Source organism: Seriola lalandi, unplaced genomic scaffold (assembly GCF_002814215.2).
Source record: "Seriola lalandi dorsalis isolate HSWRI2012SDOR001 ecotype SW California unplaced genomic scaffold, Sedor1 jcf7180002054907, whole genome shotgun sequence".
NCBI lineage: Eukaryota > Metazoa > Chordata > Actinopteri > Carangiformes > Carangidae > Seriola > Seriola lalandi.
The window spans coordinates 190,996-213,662 of record NW_019525459.1 but is presented as its reverse complement, the minus strand read 5'-3'; the positions used below and the strand labels follow the sequence as shown (position 1 = coordinate 213,662).

Below are 22,667 nucleotides of genomic sequence, written 5' to 3'. Positions count from 1 at the left end.
GGGACTACTGTGCATTGAAGACTTTTTGACTGCTGTGATAGCCCACACTGGGCAGCTTTCTTGAACCTTGTTCACATGGCAGATGGAGTAGTCTTTGGTGACTGACCTCACTGCTTTTCCCTGCCTCACTTCATCTGATGCAACTTTAAGTACATGTGCAGGCTCACCCACTGTCTTGGCATACTGAAAAAAAGGAGTAGGATAGAGAAAATATGTGAATTGTGATTATGGGGATGGTTGTAACATTTTCTTATATGGTGTTACAACTATCCCCACCCCTGTCAGCCAATGTTTACCTAGCTGTATCAGCATGGTGGTTTGAATTTAGCATGGATGAAATGACTCACATTTTACGTAAGAACCTACTCTCTGACCTGATACAAGTTACCGAACTCAAACTTCAACAGTATCAGTACTAATCAAAATATAGACTTGGTCCCAAAAATTACTTTCTTACCTGAAAATTGATGTTTTGACTGTAAAATCTGCACACTTCCTCTCACAGCCATCCAAATTCACATGCAAGATCAGGGAGGAAGTGGATATACATGAAATTGATCACATGACTCTTATGTTATCCCTTATTGGTGAAAGTGATGCTGTTACAACTATCCCTTTGTTACAACCATCCCCGGTCTCCCCTACATATACAGTAAATTACTGTAACAATTAGCATGTCACAGCATGTTACAGCAGGTAAATGTCTGTGACTGTGTCTGAATAGTAAGTTTAAAGTGACTTAATTGAAATGTTCAGGAGTGAATTTAGTGTTGACGAGGTTAAAAGCAGCGTTCAGGTTCATCACAGTGAATCATGGAATAACAGCAGCTTGTTGAGGTGACGCTCACGTGGATGAAGATCACATGATCCTCGATCACAGAGTTAACAGTTTTTACATTCGTCAGGGACTATTTTCAGCGGTGGATTAATTCACATTTGGTGCTTTAGAGGCAGGGCAGCATGGCAGTGTATGTGTAGATGGTCATTCAGGATCCATATGTTTATGTTTTAAATTAAATTATGTGAACAATTTTTATATTTACATAAATCCATCATATAAATGGAGCAAAACACTAAACTGTATTAAACTGACTCACCAGTAACAAGTAAAAGTAGCTATCAGGTGAACAAAATGAAAATACATTAATTAAAGCTCTAGTTAATTACACTAGTTGAATAAACAGTTAATTTGAATAAACAAATAAAGGTATCCTCATGTGAAATTCACAAAACAAATATATAAAATAATATATGTTCCAATTATTTTCTTCTTTATAATTCTTCATATAAACAGCACATTATGACAACACGTTTCATTTCACCTGCTGTTATTAAAATAAAATCAGTTACAATCCGTTTTCACCAGCCTTACTACAGCCAATCAGCGTACAGTACCTCCTGACACCTCGACCAATCATCGCTGTCCACGAGGTTCAGCTCCAGGGGGCGGGCACTCTCCGGTTCGACTGAGATTTCCCCTCCGCCAATCAGCTCCTGACAGTTGACAGGAAACGTCAAACATTCGCTCTTGGCGACCAATCAGCGTCGGGGATCGGCGGGTTCAGCCTCCCATTATCCCACGTGATCCTCCTCAGCAGTTCCCAGGCGGTCAGATCGGAGAACCGGAGGTGAGTAAAGAGACCGATAAATGTCACTTTTTACCGGGGAACACGGGCGGAGAGCGCCCGTTTCTGGGGAATGCTGGCTTATTTATACTGTCCGTACTTTAATTATTTAGATAATGTCCGTTTTAGCCGTTAAAAATAAAGCTACGTGCCTCCTGCATGCTGTTAGCACTGCGCTGAGTGGCTAACTGAAGCTAATTAACCACAGGTGAATTCAGCTAGCCAGTTAGCCCGCTGTGGCCTGTTATAACACTTCATTTACTCACACGTTAAAAATGAAACTGTACTTGTTCACATGACTTACTGTGTCTGACAGAAACTCCGGTTGTGTTTTCTGTGAGAAAGCTGAAGTTAACTCGTCCCAGCCCCTCCACTGGCAGTGTTTCGTCATAGCATCGCAGCTAAGCTAAGCTAAGCTAAGCTAAGATAGCTGAATCAGCCGTGTGTGTAAGGAAGGGGGGTTGTTTTCGTATCGGGACACTTTAAAGAGCTTAATGAACTGATGAAGAATATGATTTGCAGTTGACATGTTAAAACGGAGCTTTGTAAAGGACTAACTGTTAAAATATAATGAATGAGTGTGTGTCAGGGGTCAGTTAGCATGCCAACGTCATTAGTCCTGCATTTGTACAACCAAATATTAAGCTACTTAAATGTTTATTTAAAATTGTAGTGAATAACTTGAAATATTCAAATATATCTGCCCATCATCTTACACAGATATGGGTTAAAAGCTGCGGGTCTGCAACCAGTGAAGGAAGAAACATTCACATCACTTAGGTGAAAGTAGGAACACCACACTGTGATTATATTCCACTACAGGTGGAGAAAATGTTTGTGAGCTTTATATTAAAATAGGGCTGCAACTTAATCTCATTATTGGTCTATAAAATGTCATGAAAAGTCGACGTTATAATTCAGGATGAGGTATTTTGATGTCTTATTTTTGTTTCATTAATAGTCCAAAAGTCAAAGATTATGATTTTATTATCATATATGACACAGGAAAAACTATAAGTTATCACATTTTCGAGTCTGGAACCAGCATGTTTGGCATTTTTGCTTAAAAAAGGACAATGGTAAAATATTGACGTCCAAAGTGACGTCTTCAAATGTCTTATCTTCTCTGACCAACAGCCAAAAACCAAGAGATATTCAGTTTACAATGATGTAAACCAGAGAAAAGCAGCAGATCTTATCAGTGGAGAAACTGCACAGACTAAGATGATTAATCAATTTCCCAAACAGCTGGTGATTTAGTGCCTTCGGATAATCGATTATTTCAGATGCACAAAACATGTAGAATATTTCCTTTGGCTGGAATAATGCAGCTTTTAATTCTGAGGCTTTTTTTTTTTTACATAATAAATATAAGAAACTGTTCTTGATTGATTAAATGTTTGAGCTGATGGAATGAAAGCATCTTAATGGAACAAGGAATTTAACTGTTGATGTGGCAGCAATTAATGATTAATTTACTCATTGACCAGTGTGGGATTATTTTAATTAATTATTGATATAATGCCAAGTGTCGATTACAAGTTCCCAGACCCCAGAGTGATGCATTTCGCCTCACTTCATCATTCAGTCAGCGTGATGTGATGCGTGTGACCAGGCCGAATGAAACGTCTGAGAAAAATCAGATGTGGGCAGAAATCCAGAGGTGGTTGGTCAGTCAGCAGCTGTACAGTGTATCTGCTGTATTTAATTCAGTTTCCTCAATAAAGGACCTGAGAAGTTATTAAAGAGTCATAAATTTATAATAGATTGATTGATTTTTATCTTGCCTGTCGTTTTGCTTTCGACTTTATGGTCATTTTCGGTCTCTTTGTGAAGATTTTGAGGCTCTTTCCTGTTATTTTGTGTCTCTTTGTGGTTTTGTGTCTCTTTGTGGTTTTGTGTCTCTTTGTGGTTGTATCCTGTCTCTTTGTGGTTGTATCCTGTCTCTTTGTGGTTGTTTCCTGTCTCTTTGTGGTTGTTTCCTGTCTCTTTGTGGTGGTCTTGTGTCTCTGTAGTCTTTTAACTGAGCTCTGTGACTTTCAAACTAGAAATATTACTGGTCTCTTCACACAGAGGCTCTGGCCCCGGGGACCCCCTGACCCCTCGGGGCCCATAGGCCTGTTCAGCAATCCATACATGTGTCCAGGTCACGTCACGTTAATTGATTATTACTATGAATTCCTGCTGTAGCTGGGAAGCGCTGACAGAAATGTGATATAGCAAAGTTAATGTACTTGATAAATAATTGGTGACAGTAAAGTTTCATTTCTGTTTAATCTCACAGCAACATTCATTTCTTACCAAAGCTCTTAAAGTCAGAACCGGGTTTATCAGTTATTAAAGGGGCGGTCTTTAGTCTATTACCTGAATCTGGATTCAGTCTCTCAGGTGAAGCAGCCAGACCGGTTCAACCTGCTGGTTTTTCTCAGCAGGTGTGGGACCGACACCCGGAGGAACCGGCTCTGCTCTTACACTCCTGTTAACGACTGAGTTTATAATGAGCAGCAGAGTGAACATGTAAAACACTAGATGGTAGCACACGGCAGATTTTCACCTTTTATTTTAACACTAAAAACATCATTCACATTTATCATAATTAAAGTTCTCATATCGATAACTTCCAGCTAACGTCACTGTCACTGCTAGTTACAGTAAAATCTGTAGTTTAGTCACTGGTCACTGATAAATCCATAAATAGATGTAACTGGATAACAAATGCAGACACCATTTATTGATTTTGATAAATAATGATCAAAGAATATGTAAATCAGTTGAGTGTTTCATGTATAAATAACATTTAGCTATTAATTCAAATACACGACAACAGTTTTTTAATTTACTGAAGATGTAGTTTTTGTTTTTTCCCCTCGTGTTTGTTCATTGTGACAAATATTTAGTCTCAACTGAATATAAAACCTGTTTATTATTATGATTGTTATTATTTTTGGATCCTGATTGAGTTCTGTACATCGCTTTGACACTTTACAGGAAGAGACAAAAGAAGAATTTAAATACTTTGTTACACATTGTAGATTTAATCTTAATTATTTATTGTTTAAGGCTGCAACATCATGACGCAGAGTTTGTTTGTTTTTTCACTCCTGGGGTCGTTTCAAAGTCAGTGACACATTTGCAGTTGGAAAACACAGTCAGTTATTCAGTGTTTATATTTGTAACTTCACACAGGAAGACGTGTCCTCACAGTTTAGCTGTTTAAACAGTAACCTGCCCGTCCTGTCGCCGTGGTGATGGGTTAACTGATGCAGGCTGATAAAGGCTGATTCTGCTGTTTAACGTGACGAGCAGATGTTCACTCGCTTTGAAGACTCTCAAACATGTAAATATCTCAATATAAGAACCTTTCTGTAGTGATGTCATCATATAATTATTTCACCATACCTATGTATTAAACCATACCAACCAAAATTATCTCAATATCAAAGTCTTTTCTCTAATCAAAGAATAACAACGAGATTAAACATTGGTGCTAATTGTGACGTATTAACAGTTTAAACAATTAGCCGATCAATTAGATGATTGAGAGAAAACTGTTAATACTGGATCATTTCATTAGTTTAATTTTTTTTTAAAAATGACATTTTTGTTAATTAGTATTTGCTGCTTTTCTTTTTTCAAATAATTAATAAAAACATATGAATGTATAATGAGAGTAAACGTCCGTTTCAGCTTCTGTTAGTGTTTCCATATTTGATATTATATCTCAGTCAGTTTTCAGAAGGTCGCAGTGAGAGACCAGCGTCGTTATCGGACAGTGAATCAGAGGGAGCAGATGTCCCGCAGCCTGGACTCTAATATCAGATTACCCCCCCCCCCCATGGTGCTGCTGTCAGTCTGGGTGGAGAACAGTGACTTCAGCTGCTTTCACTCCACAGATTAAGACAGTCTGTTGTCTTATCAGCCAATCAGTGTCAGTCTAGAAGCTTATTACTCCTCCAGGCTGCAGGGAAACCGTGGTGTGGCTCTGTCACAGAGCTAATCAATGATCAATACGCCTACTCTGGGTGACATGTTCCTCCATCACCATGGAGACACACACTAGTTTATTTAGACTGTCACACACACATACACTGTCCTGCTGCTTCACACACTCACTACAGCACCAAATGTGGATTAATCTGCCGCAGAAAATAGTCCCCAACAACTTTTTCCTGTTTGTTTTGTAAAAACTACAGTGATCAGCTGTTTTTAAAACTGACGCTCTGCACTCTGTGATCAGTTTATTAGGGACACCTCTCTAACACTGGGTGGTGCTGCTCTCAAACGCCTCAGTTCTTCATGTCATGGATCCAACATAAAACTCATTTATTTTATTTGCACATAAAACACAATTCAAGAGAGTGTGAACAAGAACAGTTCTGATTTAAAACATTGATTATCAGTATAGTCGTTCATTTTCTGATTATTCCTTCAGGTGTGTTTGAATCCGTACAGTTTTCTGTTTGCGTCATATTCCTGGTCGACATTTCAGAAAATTTTATTATAGAAATATAGATTACTCCACCACCTCGAGGTTTCCTCTGTTTCTGCCGCTAATTCCTTCAAACGCCACGTGTGCACCGACCAGACGGCTTTGATGCTAAGCTAAAAGCTACTGCTGCTGGTGGTCACACTCGTCACTACGCTCCCAGGCTGTTAGCCAGGCATGCTAATCCCGCTGCAGGTTAATCTGATTAGCGTGGCGGTCTGCTGCGTCAGACGTGTAGCAGGTTAAAATGCTCAGACTCAGGATCAGGGTTTATTTATTTGATTTGATTTTTTAACAGATTTACAGATATTTTTTATTTTTTTTACAGTTCCATATGTTTGTAGTTTGTAGCTCTTTTGATTTAGACAAAATATTTTCTTTGAACCAATCAGAGTAGAGAGTAATTACCTACAGAAGTCTGTGGTGCTGCTGATTTTGAAAGTGCATTATCGGCATATTTTGTATATTCAGTGCAGATGTGATGTACGTATGATAAATAAATAATAAAAACATATATATATGTGTGTAATATGATGGTTTTAAAAGAGCTGCATCATTTGTAGGAATCACAGATGTGAGCTCATCACATCCTGTATTTAAGATTAGTTTAATAAAGATAAGAAGTTTTAATTACTTAATTATTATATTCTCAAAATCGTTTTAAGTGAAAAATATCATAATATAATAATATATGATATATATGATAATCTAACACTCAAATCAACGTATCGGTCAGATTCAGCTCCTGCTTCAGAAACTTAGACTATCTTAGACCTGACGGATCTGTACTTTAGGGATATTCAATATATTGATGGCTGATCCATTAAAGTTTTAATTATTGTTCCAAATAAAGATCTTTCAGTTAATTACAATAATAATGTGAAGCAGGGCTGCAACTAACGATTATTATCGATTCATCTGTTGTTTTCTTGATTAATCATTTATTGTCCTCGTCACAAACGTCATGTTACTGCATCAACAGATAATTATCTTATTGTTACCGACCGTTAAACTCCCAGGGTGCACCTCTTCTCTTAATTTACCTGTAAACACACGGTCTGAACATGTGTGTGTTGGTGTAATGAGTAACCTGCAGACTCCAGTGTTTATGTACAGAGTAAATTGTGTGTGTGTGTGTGTGGAGGGGTGCTGCAGTAATCCCTCGGGGTGTAATCTCATTAAGGTACGTTTGCATGGTGAGTGCTGGTTGGTCGTCATGGAGGTGGATGGATGGCAGGGAGACACAGGTTAACAACCTGCAGAGTGTGTGTGTGTGTGTCGATAACCACACACAACCAGTGACACAAAAAAAAAAATACATTTTCACTGTAAGTGGAAACAATCAGCTGATAGCAGCTCGTTAAACACAGCGGAGTTCTGGATCAGGATTCTGGTCCAACAGATCCAAACATTTTGACACACGTACTTCCTGTTGGCTGCTGTGACATTAGTTTACCTGGTCAGACTTTTGGACCAGGTGTGTTCTCACTCCTCCTCCTCCTCCTCCTCAGACTATGGATCAGAGGCTTGGGTTGTTCGTTCTTCTGGCGGTGGGCCTCCTCTGCCTCGGTTTGGCCCCCGTCTCTCGGGCCCAGGATCTTGTGGATGACGGTCTAGACGACGACGTGGACGTGGAAGACGAGCTGGATCTGGGTTTGGCCGGAGCCGAGGAGGAGCTGGAGGGCGACCTGCAGGATGAGGCTCCACCTGCTCCTAAAACTCCTCCCACACCCAAGGTAAGACGAGCTGATTGGACGACGGTTATTTAAGTTATTTACACATGTGATGAGTTTTAAGAAGCAGAAAATTAGTTCATGCAGATTTGACTGACTTTTACTCAGATCACACACACACACACACACACACACACACACACACACACACACACACACACACACCCCATCCCCCGCGAGGAGGATTTGACTGTTGTACCTGTTACTGATTAACCAGCTCAATAAGGAGTGTGTTTGACCTGCTGATCCACTGACCTGCTTTCACACCAGGAACCACAAAAAACAGCGTATTTTATATAATTAATCCTGAACGTTAAATAAACAAATGTTTTCTGTAAATGTTGACTTTGTTGTAGAGACAGAATTATTTATGCAGATGTTTGTGTTTGTGATTTTTAATTAAAGCGATTAAACATTTACTAAAGTGAAAGTTGCACAAGATAACACACCTGCAATATTTTCTGAGACTGGAAAGAAAATAAGTTTAAATTCATGTTCTGTAACTTCTTCTTCTTCTGCCTCTTTGTGCGCAGGTGACCTACAAGGCTCCAGAGCCGATGGGGGAACATTTCTTTGCTGAGTCTTTTGACCGGGGGACACTTGACGGGTGAGCACAAGTGATGATTTAATTTAATCTGCAGATTAAGTCTGTAAATGTCTTTTCAACATTTATTAGAAGACGCTGTGAAAACTACAAAAATAAAAACATCAAAGTTGAAACTCGTCGTCCGTATTAAACATGTGAACGACATCATACACAAATATAAATCAAATATAAAACCGTGTGCGCCTCTTGAACCATGTGCATCATTTTGGAGCCGTATGTTCCTCTCTGACCCGCAATGCCTCATGACTCTGGTCATGTGACTCTTCAAAATAAAACAAAACCTTTACTATCATTTTATTATTTTAAACAAACCTTTCTCAATGTCTTTTAATATCCTATTCATTCAATTTGTAATCCTTTTTAATTACCTTATGAACTTAAATTATCATAAACTTAATAAAAAATAAATCGGTCTGTTACAGAAACCATCACATATTTAACATTTTAAAAAAAAAAGAAAAAAAGAATCTATTATTAGAATAGTTTCAGATTAATTCTGTCAATCGATTGATCGACTGATTGTTGAACGCCGGACACGATTGAAATCTTCTTCTTTCCATTTTGTGGAGGAAACTTTGAGGTTTCATCGAGCTGCAGTGACGGTGGAGAGAAGAACTGTTGATTCTTTCAGTGCGACGTTGATGTGATTTATTAAAACAAAGTCAGACTTTGACTTTTAAATAAAACAGACTTCAGATCGACTGAGTCTGAATTCATCTGCTGCACAAAACCACTTTAGTTTTAGTCTTAAACCAGACTGGTGCAAAGAATTCTGGGTAAATTAAGACTTTTTTCATAATAAAAAAAAAAAGGGCACCTGAGGAACCACATCCATCCACTCAGCTCCGTTTACCCTCATCAGAACATGTTTAGTGAGAATCCAACAGTTACAGGAAGTTTTACTTTGTAGAGTGAAACAATAATAAGAAAAAAACAAAATGGCTGCCGCCTCTAAAAACTTTCTCTTCTTGTTGCTCAAATTAGGAGCCATGTTTCCCTGTTTTTGTTGTTGGGTGCTGCTGCTCAGTGCAGGTGTCATTGATTGTTACCATGGCAACATTGATCTTATCATCATTACTATTGTTATTATTATTATTTATTTTTGTGAAACAGTCTGACTAACATCAGGCTCATCTATGACCAACACAACAGGTGTGTTGGTAACTTACCTGTCTGCTGGTTTCAGGTGGGTTCAGTCCAACGCCAAGAAGGAAGACGCCGATGAAGAGATCGCCAAGTACGATGGTAGGTACAGATGAAGATACTGACATGAAGAGAGGTGTCACATGCATCCAACAGGTAAATGATGATGTCGTTGTTGACAGGTAAATGGGCCGTGGAGGAGATGAAGGACAGTAAGCTGCCCGGTGATAAAGGTCTTGTCCTGAAGTCCAGAGCCAAACATCACGCCATCTCCGCCCAGATGCTGCGACCGTTCATCTTTGACACCAAACCCCTCGTCATCCAGTAAGACCAGACGCTCACCTGTCCTCTGACACCTGTCCAGGTGTTCCTGAACTGTTTCTGATTTTTTGTGTGTGTGTGTGTGTGTGTTCAGGTATGAGGTGAACTTCCAGTCAGGTATCGACTGCGGCGGCGCCTACGTCAAACTGCTGACTCAGACTCCTGACCTCGACCTGGTCAGTGTGACTCTGCTCATCTCACACACACCTTGAATACACCTGTCTGTTTCCCACCTGCACCTCTTCCACAGCTGATCCGTGTGTGTGTGTGTGTGTGTCTCCAGGACCAGTTTGTGGATAAGACTCCGTACACCATCATGTTCGGACCTGATAAATGTGGAGAAGATTATAAACTTCACTTCATCTTCAGACACAAAAACCCCAAAACTGGAGAATACGAAGAAAAACACGCCAAGAAACCAGACGCCGACCTCAGGACGTACTACACCGACAAGAAGACACACCTGTACACACTGGGTAAGACGCACACACCTGTACACGCAGGGTGACGCACACTAACAACAGTCCAGGTGTGTAACCGCTCTGTGTCGCCCCCCAGTGGTGAACCCTGACAACACCTTCGAGGTGCTGGTGGACCAGACGGTGGTGAACAGCGGCAGCCTGCTGACAGACATGACCCCCGCTGTGAACCCCCCCGCTGAGATCGAGGACCCCGACGACCAGAAACCCGACGACTGGGACGAGAGGCCCAAGATCCAGGACCCGGACGCCGCCAAGCCCGAGGACTGGTCAGTGCCGACAGAACCAAGAGCTGAGAGAACTTTAAGAACCGGGTCGATAAGAGTATCAGTGTGATGATGAGAGTTCTGTTAAAGAACCGGGTCGATAATCAGTATTGATAAAAGTAGTATTACTGTTAAATTTCCCTGTAAACAAATAAAATAATTGTGACTTAAAGAAAATCTTTGAGATGAAAATATAAAATTATTGTTTCATATTTGAAAATGTTTCCTAATGAAAGAGTTTAACGCCTCAGATCAAACAGTTTGTGACTGTGTGACATCACAGAGAGAAAACAGCTGTAAGAATTAGTTCATAGCAGTTAAAGGTCAGAATGTATATTGTTTATTGAACATGATCTACTGATGATCGATATTAGATTTAAAACACATCTTCACTTTGAGAATCTGGAACCTGAACTTTAATCTTATTTTCAAACGTCTCGATCACGATGAACAACTCATGAGATCAGAGTAGTTTATTTCCTGGTTTGTTCTCTGTGTTTATAGATGTTTATTTCTGTATGTTGATGTTCAGGGACGAGGACGCTCCTGCTCAGATTCCAGATGAAGACGCGGTGAAACCAGACGGCTGGTTGGACGACGAGCCCGAGTACATCGGAGACCCTGACGCCGTCAAACCTGAAGACTGGTACGGTCTCAGATTCAGGCTCAGCTCGTCAATCAAACTGCAGACTCTGTTCTCCCGGGTCGTCCTGGTAACTGTCCCTCTGCGTCTCCTGTCCTTTTTAGGGACGAGGACATGGACGGCGAATGGGAGGCTCCTCAGATCCCGAACCCCGCCTGTGAGACGGCCCCCGGCTGCGGCCCCTGGAAACGACCGATGATCGACAACCCCAGCTACAAGGGCAAGTGGAAGCCCCCGATGATCGACAACCCCAACTACCAGGTGAGTTCCCGCCCCGTGTTTAGTCAGGTGACCGTGACTACCTGTTCTGTCGTGGCTTGTTTTGAGTGGCGGTGGTTCTCCTGAGATCCTGACTCGGACTCTTCGTGTTCTCAGGGCGTCTGGAAGCCAAGGAAGATCTCCAACCCGGCGTTCTTCGAGGACCTGCACCCGTTCAGAATGACTCCGTTCAGCGCCGTGGGACTGGAGCTCTGGTCCATGACCTCCGACATCTTCTTCGACAACTTCTTCATCACCAACGACCGCAGCACGGCCGAGCGCTGGGCCACCGACGGCTGGGGGCTGAAGAAGGCAGCAGAGGGCGCCGCTGAGGTGAGTCCAGACTGATGGAGTCATGCTGGTCCCAAAGTCGAGGGTCATCAGCTGATTATCTGCCCATATGATCCTGTAGTGTGAGGAGGCGACAGGCATTATGTTACAGACTGTTGAAATCCTGAGGTGTGAAGGAATATCCAGCAGAAACCTGCAGGAGCCAATGAGAGCGAGCTGACCAGATGTTGTTTTACCAACAAGAAAATTAAATATCCAACCACCTCCAGATCACACTTGTACTTCTTTGGTACGAAATAGAGCTGCACAATTATCAGAATCTCGATATATCCAAGTTCAATCAATCACAGCAGCTGCAGTTTCTTTTGATGAAGGTAAAATGTGTCGCATTGTTCTGTATTGTTAGCATTAGCATCGTTAGCACCATCAGTGTTGTGGAGCTACAGCGACGCTCTGACCTACAGGTCATATTCTGCAGATGTTAAAGGAACATTGTTTGTTTGGTACAAGACCAACAAAAATCACATCATAATAAAAAGAAGAAAAACAGCATTCAACTGAAATCAAAAAGATTTTTTAGTACAAAATATAGTTCACATAAGTCCAACCAGCTGGTGTTTGAAGAAAATGAAACCAGAAATAGAAATCAAAGATAAAAACATTGAAGTCAAGAATTAGAAGCTGCTTTATACAGGTGTGTTTTGAACTGGAGCCTGATCTCCTCGAGGCTTCGGGACGGATGACGGAGTTTAGCTCGAGGATCAGGTCTAAAGTATAAGAAGGTGATAAACCGGACTGAGACTTAAAGTGATAAAAAAGTGTTTTAAAATCGATCCTGAAAGATGTCAATCAAATAAAAGCATCAAAATGCTAAAAAAAAAATAACTTGAAAATCCTAAAAAGTGTAAATGTGTCGGATCTCTGGATCAGATTTCTGGATCTGGTTCTGGACTCTGATGAAACGTCGGAAGTTCATTTAAACTTTATTCATGAATGAATGAATTTGTTGAGGTCAGTTTAAAAGAACAATAACCGTTTTGCTCGCTCTGGTTAAATGTAACGTCCTGAGTTTCTCTCTGTCATGAAACGTGACGTGTTTGTTTTGACCCTCGGTGATGATGTAATCCTCTGGAGGAGGCGGAGTCTCTGAGCGGGACAGAAATAGATGTTGTGATGTTAATAAGAGAAACCACCAGGGACAGTTTGACTCAGAGCAGGAAGGTTCACTCGTTTTAACAGACAGATGCTGCGTTCAGGGACACTCAGATTACTAAAGCTGTTATTATGACTTTAAACTCTAGTCATAGTTGGTTTCCTTAAAGGAACACTGTGCCTGTTTTATCCAAGTTTAGACTGTGACACGTTCACAATCTCTTCTCATACAAATATCCAAGAAGCAGCAGCTTCTAAAGTGAAAGTTCAAACTTTATCTGAATCTAACCGGCTGCGCTCCGTTGACCGGGGGGGGGGGGGGGGGGCGACCAAACCAACAGATGATGCTGGTGAACTCTCCGACCGAGCCGCCCAAAGCTCATCCTGAAAGTTGACAGTGAAACAATCAGAGGAAAATAAACCTGGATTTCCTTGATGTGATTGTAGAAGTTTTAGTTTGTGTTGAGGAGAATTTTAACTTTTCCCACTTTAATGTTCATCAGTAAAAGATTTTCAGCATTAAACAAAGACAGGAACTAAAAACTTACTTGTTCATTTACACAGGTCTGTGATGGATTCATTAGCAGCTCTGCTATTGGCTGTCAGCTCTCTGTCAGTGACCTCACTTTACTCCACTTCCTCTTATTTTAAAAATCATTATTAACTAACATTTGAATCACACAGCTCACAGGGACATTTTATCCCTCTGTGCCAGGCTCATAACACCAGCTCCAGCTGCTGCAGCCTGAGCTTTAGCTCCTGCTGCTCACAACATGTGAAAAATAACTGACCGGTCCACAGACTGGAGACAGTCAGTGACGCTCTTTAACTGAAGTGTTGCGTTGTTTGTCTCATGTTGTTGTTGTTTACTAATGTTTCCTCTCATGTTTGTTTGTTTGTTTGTTTGTTTGTTGTTGCAGCCTGGTCTGGCAACTCAGATGCTGAACGCTGCAGAGGAGCGTCCCTGGCTCTGGGTCGTCTACGTCCTCACCGTGGCGTTACCGCTCGTCCTCATCATCGTGTTCTGCTGCACCGGCAAGGTAACACACACACACACACACACACACACACACACACACACACACACACACACACACACACACACACTGCAGTGACTTTAGTCAGAAAGTGTCTTAATTCCACTGAAACATCGTTATACACACGGATATAAACATGAGTCGATCCAACGTTTCACTGATTTCTCTACATGTTGTTCCTGAAAGTGTTTACCTGTGAACACACACTTTACACACACTTCACACACACTTCACACACACTTCACACACACTTCACAGGGTTCCTGCAGGTTTTCCAAAGTCGGATTTCAGTTTAAAAAAAACAAAACCAGAGACGTTGATCTCAGTTTTCATTCACAAAGATCTTAAATGTTCCCAAACACGTGAATATTAAACTTAAGGTTTAGCATTTCTAGTAAATTACATTGAGTCTATTTTTCTATATAATTAGATAATTCATAAATATCAGACATTGGACACATGAGCTGCCTTTTATGGATCACACATCAAATTTATATTTATATATCTTTTTAACAAAAACTGGATAAACTCCGGTTGTGTTCCTCCAGATCTCTGGACTAATGTGGATCTTAAATAAGTCAATATTTAATTGGTTACTCTTTCCATCTGTTTATCCATCCATTCATTTCCTGCTGCTCATCCAGGTCGTATCTAGTGATTAATTAATATTATTATTATTTTTTTTTTATTTAACCTTTATTTATTTATTTATTTATTTATTTATTTATTCAGGTAAATCGCGCTGAGATAGAAATCTCCTGAATGAACATGAAAAACATAAGAACATGAACATTAATTTACAAATAATTAACAATAACATTGCAAAATTGTAATAAAAATAAAACTCTAAAATAGAATTTAAAATATAAGATGCCAAGATTGTAAAACATCTGTTAAAACAACTGCATTCTGTTTGGGGAAGGTTTCATGTTCTTCTTCTACAGCGACACAAAAGATAGAAATGTGAATAAATTCCTGCTGTTGGAAAATAATCTCTGTTCTGGTTCTCACTGAAATCTTGGGTTGGTGTTAAATTTAATTCTGTGTTTTACGTCTTCACAATAATATAAAGACAAATATAAATATGACATCAGTGCAGTCCAGGTGTAATAACATATATATAACATATATCAGTGATTCAAACACAGACAACGTGTTACAACATAATAGAGAAGCGTGGCTCTTAGTTAAAGGGACGGACTGGATCCCATCATTACCCATCATGCAGCCTGTTGTCAGTGCTGACGTCTCAGTCTGATGTGTGTGACTGTCCACAGAGGTCGTCAGGATCAGCTCAGGGTCATTTGAGTCTCACCAGCTTACAGGAAGAGTTTAAGGAAGCTGGACGCCACGCCTCCTCCGCCGCCGCCGCCTCCTCAGGCCCGGTGACTGCCGCTGCCCGTTAGAGTAGCTGTGTCCTCAGTGTCCTGTCTGTCGCTCTCTCTGTGCCTGTCCTGTGTCTCTGTGGTTCTGTAGTGTAGAGCTGAAGACCCTGTGTTCATGAAGGTCAAAGGTCAAACACACGTTGGAGGAAAAGTTTGAACTTTGAGTTTATGTGAATCGTCGTTGATCAAATTCTGCTCATGGAGTCCTGAAAGAGTCGATTAATCAATGACTCCTTTTTTTATTCCTCCGCGCCGGCGACAGTCAGAGCAGCGGCCATTTTGTTTTCAGAGCGTCTGTCCGTCTCGTGAACGTGATATCTCAGTAACGCCTTCAGGGAACTTTTGGCACAAACATTCACCAGGACTCAAGGGTGAACTGATTAGACTTTGGTGGCTAAAGGTCAAAGTTCAAGGTCGGTGTGACCTCATGACACACGTTTTCAACCATAACTCACGACTTCATTTACTAATTCGGACACAATTTAACTCAAATGTCTCTAAGGATAAAATCAAGTGATGACAGTTTATATCCAAAAGGTCAGAGGTCAAATTATTCAGTGCTATAACTCAGGAAGGAGAGCGTGCGACCATGTTTACCTACAACTTGCGCCAACTTCAACTTCCTACAATTATTTGCATTTTTAATGAAGCATTTCCTTAATTTCAGGTTTCTATAGAAATTAAAAACAGGAATTGTAAAAAGAATTTATAGATAAACGATTAATCATCAATAAATGTGTCAAATTTAAAAATGGATTTAAAAAAACAGCATAAAACATCATTAAATAAACTATTTATAAATATATTTAGTAATTCTAATTGAAAATGCTGTTAGCTAATCGATTAGCTTAGCCATTTAGCTTCTCCTGTTAGCCTCTCTCTGACACTCTGGACCTTCAGTGGTAAAACCAGGTAAAACAATCTCATTGGTCATTGGATTTAACAAGCTTTCTGATTGGCTGGAGAGCTGACCGGTCATATTATATCTATAATGTAATGTACATCTTAATTTTGAGTCGAAGACAGAGGTTTTCAGAGGTGAAGTGTCACCTGGATTTGATCAGATTCAGTCGATGAGCAGAATCAGCTGGATCCAGAATCTATAAACCTCAGATCTACTCGACCCGACTCGTATGTCCAACCTCCTTCTTCTGAGGGGGCGTGGCCTCTGACTTTCCCACTGAAGATCAATCAAACATAGGCTGTTTAACAGGAAGTGATTCGTGCGACGAACAGAGCAGGTGGATACAGAGAGGGAGGCTGAAGTATTTATCATCAGTCTGCAGCTTCAAGAGTCTGAGAGCAAGTTTATTCACAGAAATAATAATTAAAGATGTTATTAAATATATTTAGATAGTTTATAATTATTAGTCACTCTTTTCCAGATGTTTTTGTTGTGGTGTTAGAGTTTGGAAAACCTCTTGTTCGTGAGCTGAAGGTTTTCTGTGTTTGACCTTAAAGTCAAACTGACCCGTTTCCTGTTTGTCCTGCAGAAGAAGAGTCCAGCGACGCCGGCAGAGTACAAGAAGACGGACGCACCTCAGCCCGACGTGAAGGAGGAGGAGGAGGGGGAGGAGGAAGAGGAGGCTGAAGAGGCGGAGAAGAGCAGTCCAGGTGGGTGTGATGTTTGGGTTTCAGAGGAAAGCTGCTTCTTGTGTCTCCGTCCGTCTGACTGATCCAACGTTTTCTGTTTCAGCTGCAGGAGAGAAGAGCGAGGGAGAGGAAAGTCCTGCAGAGGAAGAGGAGGCAGAGAAGGATGAAGAGAAGGACGAAGAGAAGGATGAAGAGCAGGATGAAGAGAAGGATGAAGCAGCAGATGAGGTGAGGAGACATTTTTAGTTTCAGTCAAGCTTCTGACATGTTGAATTTTCTCAGTTTTGTTTCTAATAAGAAGCTTTTCTTTCTCCTTCTTCTGACAAATAGAAGGAAAGTCGACATATATTCTTATAAAATATAAAAGTGTTGACATAGATCATCTCTTTTCTTTAAAAGATTTTTACGTTTAAATTTTCCTTGGATTAAATAATATTATTTGATTAAAGAAAACTAAAGCAGCTGCTAAAAATCCCATGATGCACTGTGTTACATTAAAGTGAGTTGACTGTGGTCATTTCCTCTGCAGAAGTCGGAGGACGACATTCTGCGGAGATCTCCCAGGAACAGGAAGGTCAGAAGGGACTGATATCTCTGAATCCAAAGCCCTGACCTCAACACCCCCCACTCCCCTAAAATCCCCCCGCCCCCCCTTCTTCCTCCTCTTCTTCTACCCTTGCTCCGAGGTGATGAAGCCTAAATGGATCCCATGGAAGCAGCGAAGCCGACAGGAAACTAAATAAAATATGGACGCCTGATGATGATGATGATGATGATGATGATGATGATTCCAGTATGAACAGGACTGAGTTAGATTAAAGGAGATTAACTGAGATTAACTAAAACTTCCTGCATCATTCCTTAACAACACCTGAGCAGACTCAAACCCACGAGACCAACGTCTCCTGTCCTGATCGCCGCCTGCCGCCACCCCGCTAGCAAGAGCCGCGCCCGACCAACGGCCTGTTACACAGCCTGTAAACAGTTTGTTAGTGAGTCTGCTGACGGGGAAATGTGACTCTACTAGTCATCCTACAACCTGAAGCAGCCGACCAGCAGTCACATCATTAGGCTTCAGCTGTCGGGATCATCCTGCAAACAGCCAGTAAATCAACCTACAGAAAGATGTTGAATGGCCTGCTAACAGGCCTCTCAGTAGAGTAAACAGCCCACCAGCAGCTGGAGAATCAGACAGTCAAGTAAGGCCTTAAACAGCCTTAAACAGTTTGTAAATTCCTCTCCAGACAGGCAGAACGTCTGGCTCTCATGGTCCTGTTCGGGCTGCTAACAGGCTGCTAATGCGTTAGCATTATCCTCCAATCAAGCTACTGAAAGAAAAGTCAAGATAAACCTCCAAACAATCCAGGAAGTGCTGCCATGACACCTGGTCAATCACCTGTAAACAGCTTGTTAACTAGTCTCCTGACAGACAGATAACTAACCAACAGTGTGGAGACTAGTATCAGATTTATCTAACAACCCAATGATCCCACCAGCAGGCTGCTAGTTAGCCCGCTAAACTTCTCTCTAATTTGCCAACCACTGTCTAATTTACCAGCTGAAATAGCTTGTTAGCGACAACAGTGACGTGTTGCTAATTAGCCTACTTGACTACAGGTTAAAGTAGCAGAGCATCATCAACAGGCTGCTAACAAGTCCTCAGATAATCTAAGTAACTAGCGATGATCTTAACCCACTAACAGCCGACTTCTTCGTCTTCCAGGAGTCTGTAAATTAGCCTGCTAGCATCCTTAAAGAAAGCCACAACTTTTCAGTTAGCGTGCTGATGTTTCAAGAAGTGAGATGAGAACACTCCGGCTGACATGAACTTTTCTTTCTTCTTCTTCTTCTCATGTTGTTGTTGTGACGGACGTTCGCTGACGTTTTGTCTCCTCAGTGTTTTTGATGTGTGTTACTGTCCTGATGGCAGCAGGGAAGGTCAAAGGTCAGAGGAAGGTCAGTGTATGTTGTTGTGACTTGTGATGACGCGTTCCGGAACAGCTGTTGTCAGTTGCAGGTGTCAGCTGTTGGTTAGCGGAGGTGGATCTGGTCGGACCGGTTCTCGTTCAGGACTGTGGCGTCAGCGCGGCGACGCAGCAGCAGATGAAACTTCTTTTTATTTGTCAGAACAAACGTTGAACATGTCAGAGACACAAGATGGTGACAGTAGATTTTATCTGCTTCACCCTCCCTCCATCTTTTCTTCTTTGTGTGATTTCAGTCCAAACAAACGTGACAGCAGCTCAGTTCCTGCCTCTGTCCATCAGGTTGGCAGGATGTGAGAGTTTCCTGGTCCTGGATCAGTTTCACATCGACACGTGTGGTTGATGACGTTCACAGTAGAACCTCCTTCAGTCGGAGGAATCGGCTGCTGTCGTGTTTGTTGGGGCTGAAAACTTGTGTCGGCAGATGGACAGACACTCGGTCCCTCTTTCATCAACCCCATATGAAAAGAAAAAGGCACTAAAGGGGAAAAACTCAGGCGCTTAACCTCAACACCTGTCCACCTGCTACACCGTCACACCTCCGTCACACCTCCGTCACACCTGAGCCACACCTCCGCCGATCACCGACGTCCTCCGACATGAATCCTGGATCCAGGCCGGAGTTCTGCCCCATGTTTAAAAGAGATGGCACTTGAGCGTGACGTTCATTCTTAACCTCTACTTTAGACAAAATATCTGAACTCAAGGTCCACTTACTTTCAGCTTTCACCACATCTCATGCTCTTCATCTGAGGACTGGAGTGTGCTCAGCTGTAATCACATGACCTCAGGCTCAGAAGCTTCAGACCTGGGTCACGTGATGACACTTGAACAGACTTAAAAGAAGGTTGAAAACTCTGCAGAAAGCCAGTAAGTGTGCCTTGAGTTGACACAGGTAAAGACGCTGTAAAGATGGTCAGGATTTTCTCACCTGTGAGCTGCAGCCGTCTCCACACGAGTCTGACACCTGAAAGGTTAAACCTTTGACGTGTTTCCATCTGATGCTGATGAGTCGCCGCCGTCGCCTCGACGTCGAGCTGAGAAACGGTTCCAGGCGTAAAAACTCTGGATGAGAATCGTTTGATTTCCTGTTTGTCCGTCCGAACGACATTTTGTCTTCAGCTTTACAGTCAGTATATAAACGTGTAGTGAAGGGTTTATAACGCAGTAAGATGTGGTTGTAAAGACGCTGCTGTTCAAACTAAACGATCAGTCCATCGACGGGAAACTATTGATGAACATGGTTTACTGATCAGTCGACCTCCTGACCTTCCCTCCAGCTCCACCATCACGATGAAATTTCCACTTTTCAGTTCTTGAATAAAAACGTGAAAAATTCTTCCATGATCTTTGAGTGTAAAGACGACGTCTGTGTTCCTGTTTGTTCATGATGAAAAAAAAAAACACGATACTTTTCTGTCCGACTTTACTTCACTGTGACCGAGTGAAATAAAACAGGTGTGTGTGTGTGTGTGGAAAAGAAACGCACCTGCATTAGTCTTGTATCCATGAGGTGACTGTTGATGTGTCTGTTTCTGTCGTTGTCAGACTTCAGTTTTCCATCCTCTAAACGTCTGTTTCCTGTTGATGTGAGTCAGGTGATCGGCAGGTCGACTGACTGGTCGAAGGCAGTTTGTAGAGTCTGAGGTGTTTGTCGGTGAATTCAGATTCGGGGCCTTGAGGTAAACCGGAGGTCCCCGCTTCCATGTCCAGGTGACCTTTATTTAACCTTTTATTTTCCCTCCTCTTCTTCGGGTAAACACGAGCTGCAGTCGTTTGGTTTTGGCTGTAAACTCTGTTGCTTTTAGTCTGTTTTTTTTTTCCCTCTCTCTCTCTCTGCTGTAAATCCAGTGTTTTGGGTTTTAGGATGAGTCTCCTCCAGCAGCAGCGTAGGACTCATGTTTCAGCCATCCTCTCTCTCTCTCTCTCTCTCTCTCTCTCTCTCTCTCTCTCTCTCTCTCTCTCTCTCTCTCTCTCTCTGTCTCTCTCCTTCTCTCTGTCTCTCTCTCTATCTCTCTCTCTCCCCCTCTCCTCCTTTACTCTCTGAGTGTTTGTTCCCTCTGGTCGTGTCCGGCTGAAGCTGCCTGTAGCTAACAGACTGTAGACTGAACACTGTATCTGCTGGTGAGATTTTACATGACTCTGTAACAATTAACTTTTTATTATTTTGTTGACTTTGTGTTGAACTAATTGGTCGGCCCAGCCTGTTTCTGATGTACACACTATGTAGAGAGGTGGACCTGCTGACACGCCACAGGACGGTCCAGCTTTGAATAGAAATACTGTGATGATGGAGCCTGATGTGTGAGTGTGGACACGCAGTCAACATTTGTTTTGATGAATAAAAAGGCTGAATGGAAACTGAATGAGAAGCTGCTGTGTGTTTTTTATCTGTGCGTCTCTGCAGGTGAGTCTGATCCAGACTTCTGTTCTTTAATGTTTCTCTCAGAGTCTCTACAGTTTTACTTTCACAATCAAAACACCTGTATTATTTATGGGAGCTCATAAACTTCCACCAGTGTTCATCTGGAGACATATGAGATGGAAACATCCAAAAAGTCACAAACGTGAGAAGATTCGGCTTCAGAGCAGCAGCTCAGTATGAAGATCTTTAACTGGATTAGAGAAGTGAAAACTTTATATTGTCAGATTTCATTCACATTTTATATTTCAGAACAGGTCAGTTTAATATTCACGATGCTCAGCACAAATTGTTCCTGACAGATGATCGGTGGATGTTTGGTACGAACCTGAATTCGGAACATGTCTGATGAAAAGCAGCTGCCGCCTGATGTGAAGCAGAAAAACATTCAGGGACGTTACTGTCGACTCTTGATGAGAAAAGACTGATTTAGATGAGACTGAAGATGAAGTCCATTTCCTGTTTCATTGGTTATGATGATTCAACAGCAACATTATTTGGTAAAATGTCTTTAGTTTCTGATGATTATAAAAAAGGTTTTATTTGTTGAGCTCTTAGTTAAACATTCTTAGTTTGAAGTTAGATTCATGTTTGACAGATATATCACCACTGCAACTGTGTTTTTGTGTGTGTCTAAGCAGCAGGGCTGGATTAACCTCCTGAGGGGTAAAAATATGTTGCTGGGCCCCGACTGACGCCAACTGACCCCCATAATATACAGTATATCAGCTGAAATGATTTGTCAATTAAATGATTAGTTGATTGCGGGAAAATCAATTGGCAACAGTTTTGATCGTTTATTCTTTGTCATTTTTGGAAGTAAAATTTCTAAAATACTTGTCAGGTGATTGGATGAACCATCTGTCCATCAGTGCAGAGGAGGAAACAACAAACTGCAGTCTGAGGAGCTTTGGAAGCTTCTTCTGATACTGGACTTTCATCAGTGGAGATAGTTCGTATCAAATTATAGATAGATAGATAAATATAGATATTTACTATATTATGTAGATCCAAATGATATGCAGTTAACCTGGGGCCTTCTTGGGCCCCTGGGCAGTTACTTGCTTTGCCCAGGTGGTAATCCACCTTTGATAAACTATTTTAAATGCTCCCTATGACTGCAGAACTTGCCTATGCATCATCAGGTTTTTAAGTTTTCTTCAGTGTCAGAGTATTTTGTTCATAAGCGTCACTATATCCAAAGGTACATAGCAAACAGGAACTGCTAATGGTGAATCCGA

The 22,667-nt window shown here is 41.4% G+C and overlaps 1 protein-coding gene across 1 annotated transcript; it reads left to right on the top strand.

Moving 5' to 3' along the window:
• The first annotated feature begins 1,511 nt into the window (after positions 1–1,511).
• Positions 1,512–21,370, top strand: canx (calnexin). The gene is made up of 15 exons (XM_087169680.1): positions 1,512–1,628; positions 7,623–7,847; positions 8,378–8,451; positions 9,638–9,696; positions 9,777–9,918; positions 10,010–10,091; positions 10,199–10,391; positions 10,474–10,663; positions 11,193–11,306; positions 11,408–11,564; positions 11,679–11,894; positions 13,925–14,044; positions 16,920–17,040; positions 17,123–17,247; positions 17,549–21,370. The coding sequence occupies exons 2-15, from the start codon at positions 7,626–7,628 to the stop codon at positions 17,606–17,608; spliced, it is 1,875 nt and encodes a 624-aa protein (XP_087025806.1). The 5' UTR covers positions 1,512–1,628; positions 7,623–7,625; the 3' UTR covers positions 17,609–21,370.
• The last annotated feature ends 1,297 nt before the right edge of the window (positions 21,371–22,667 follow it).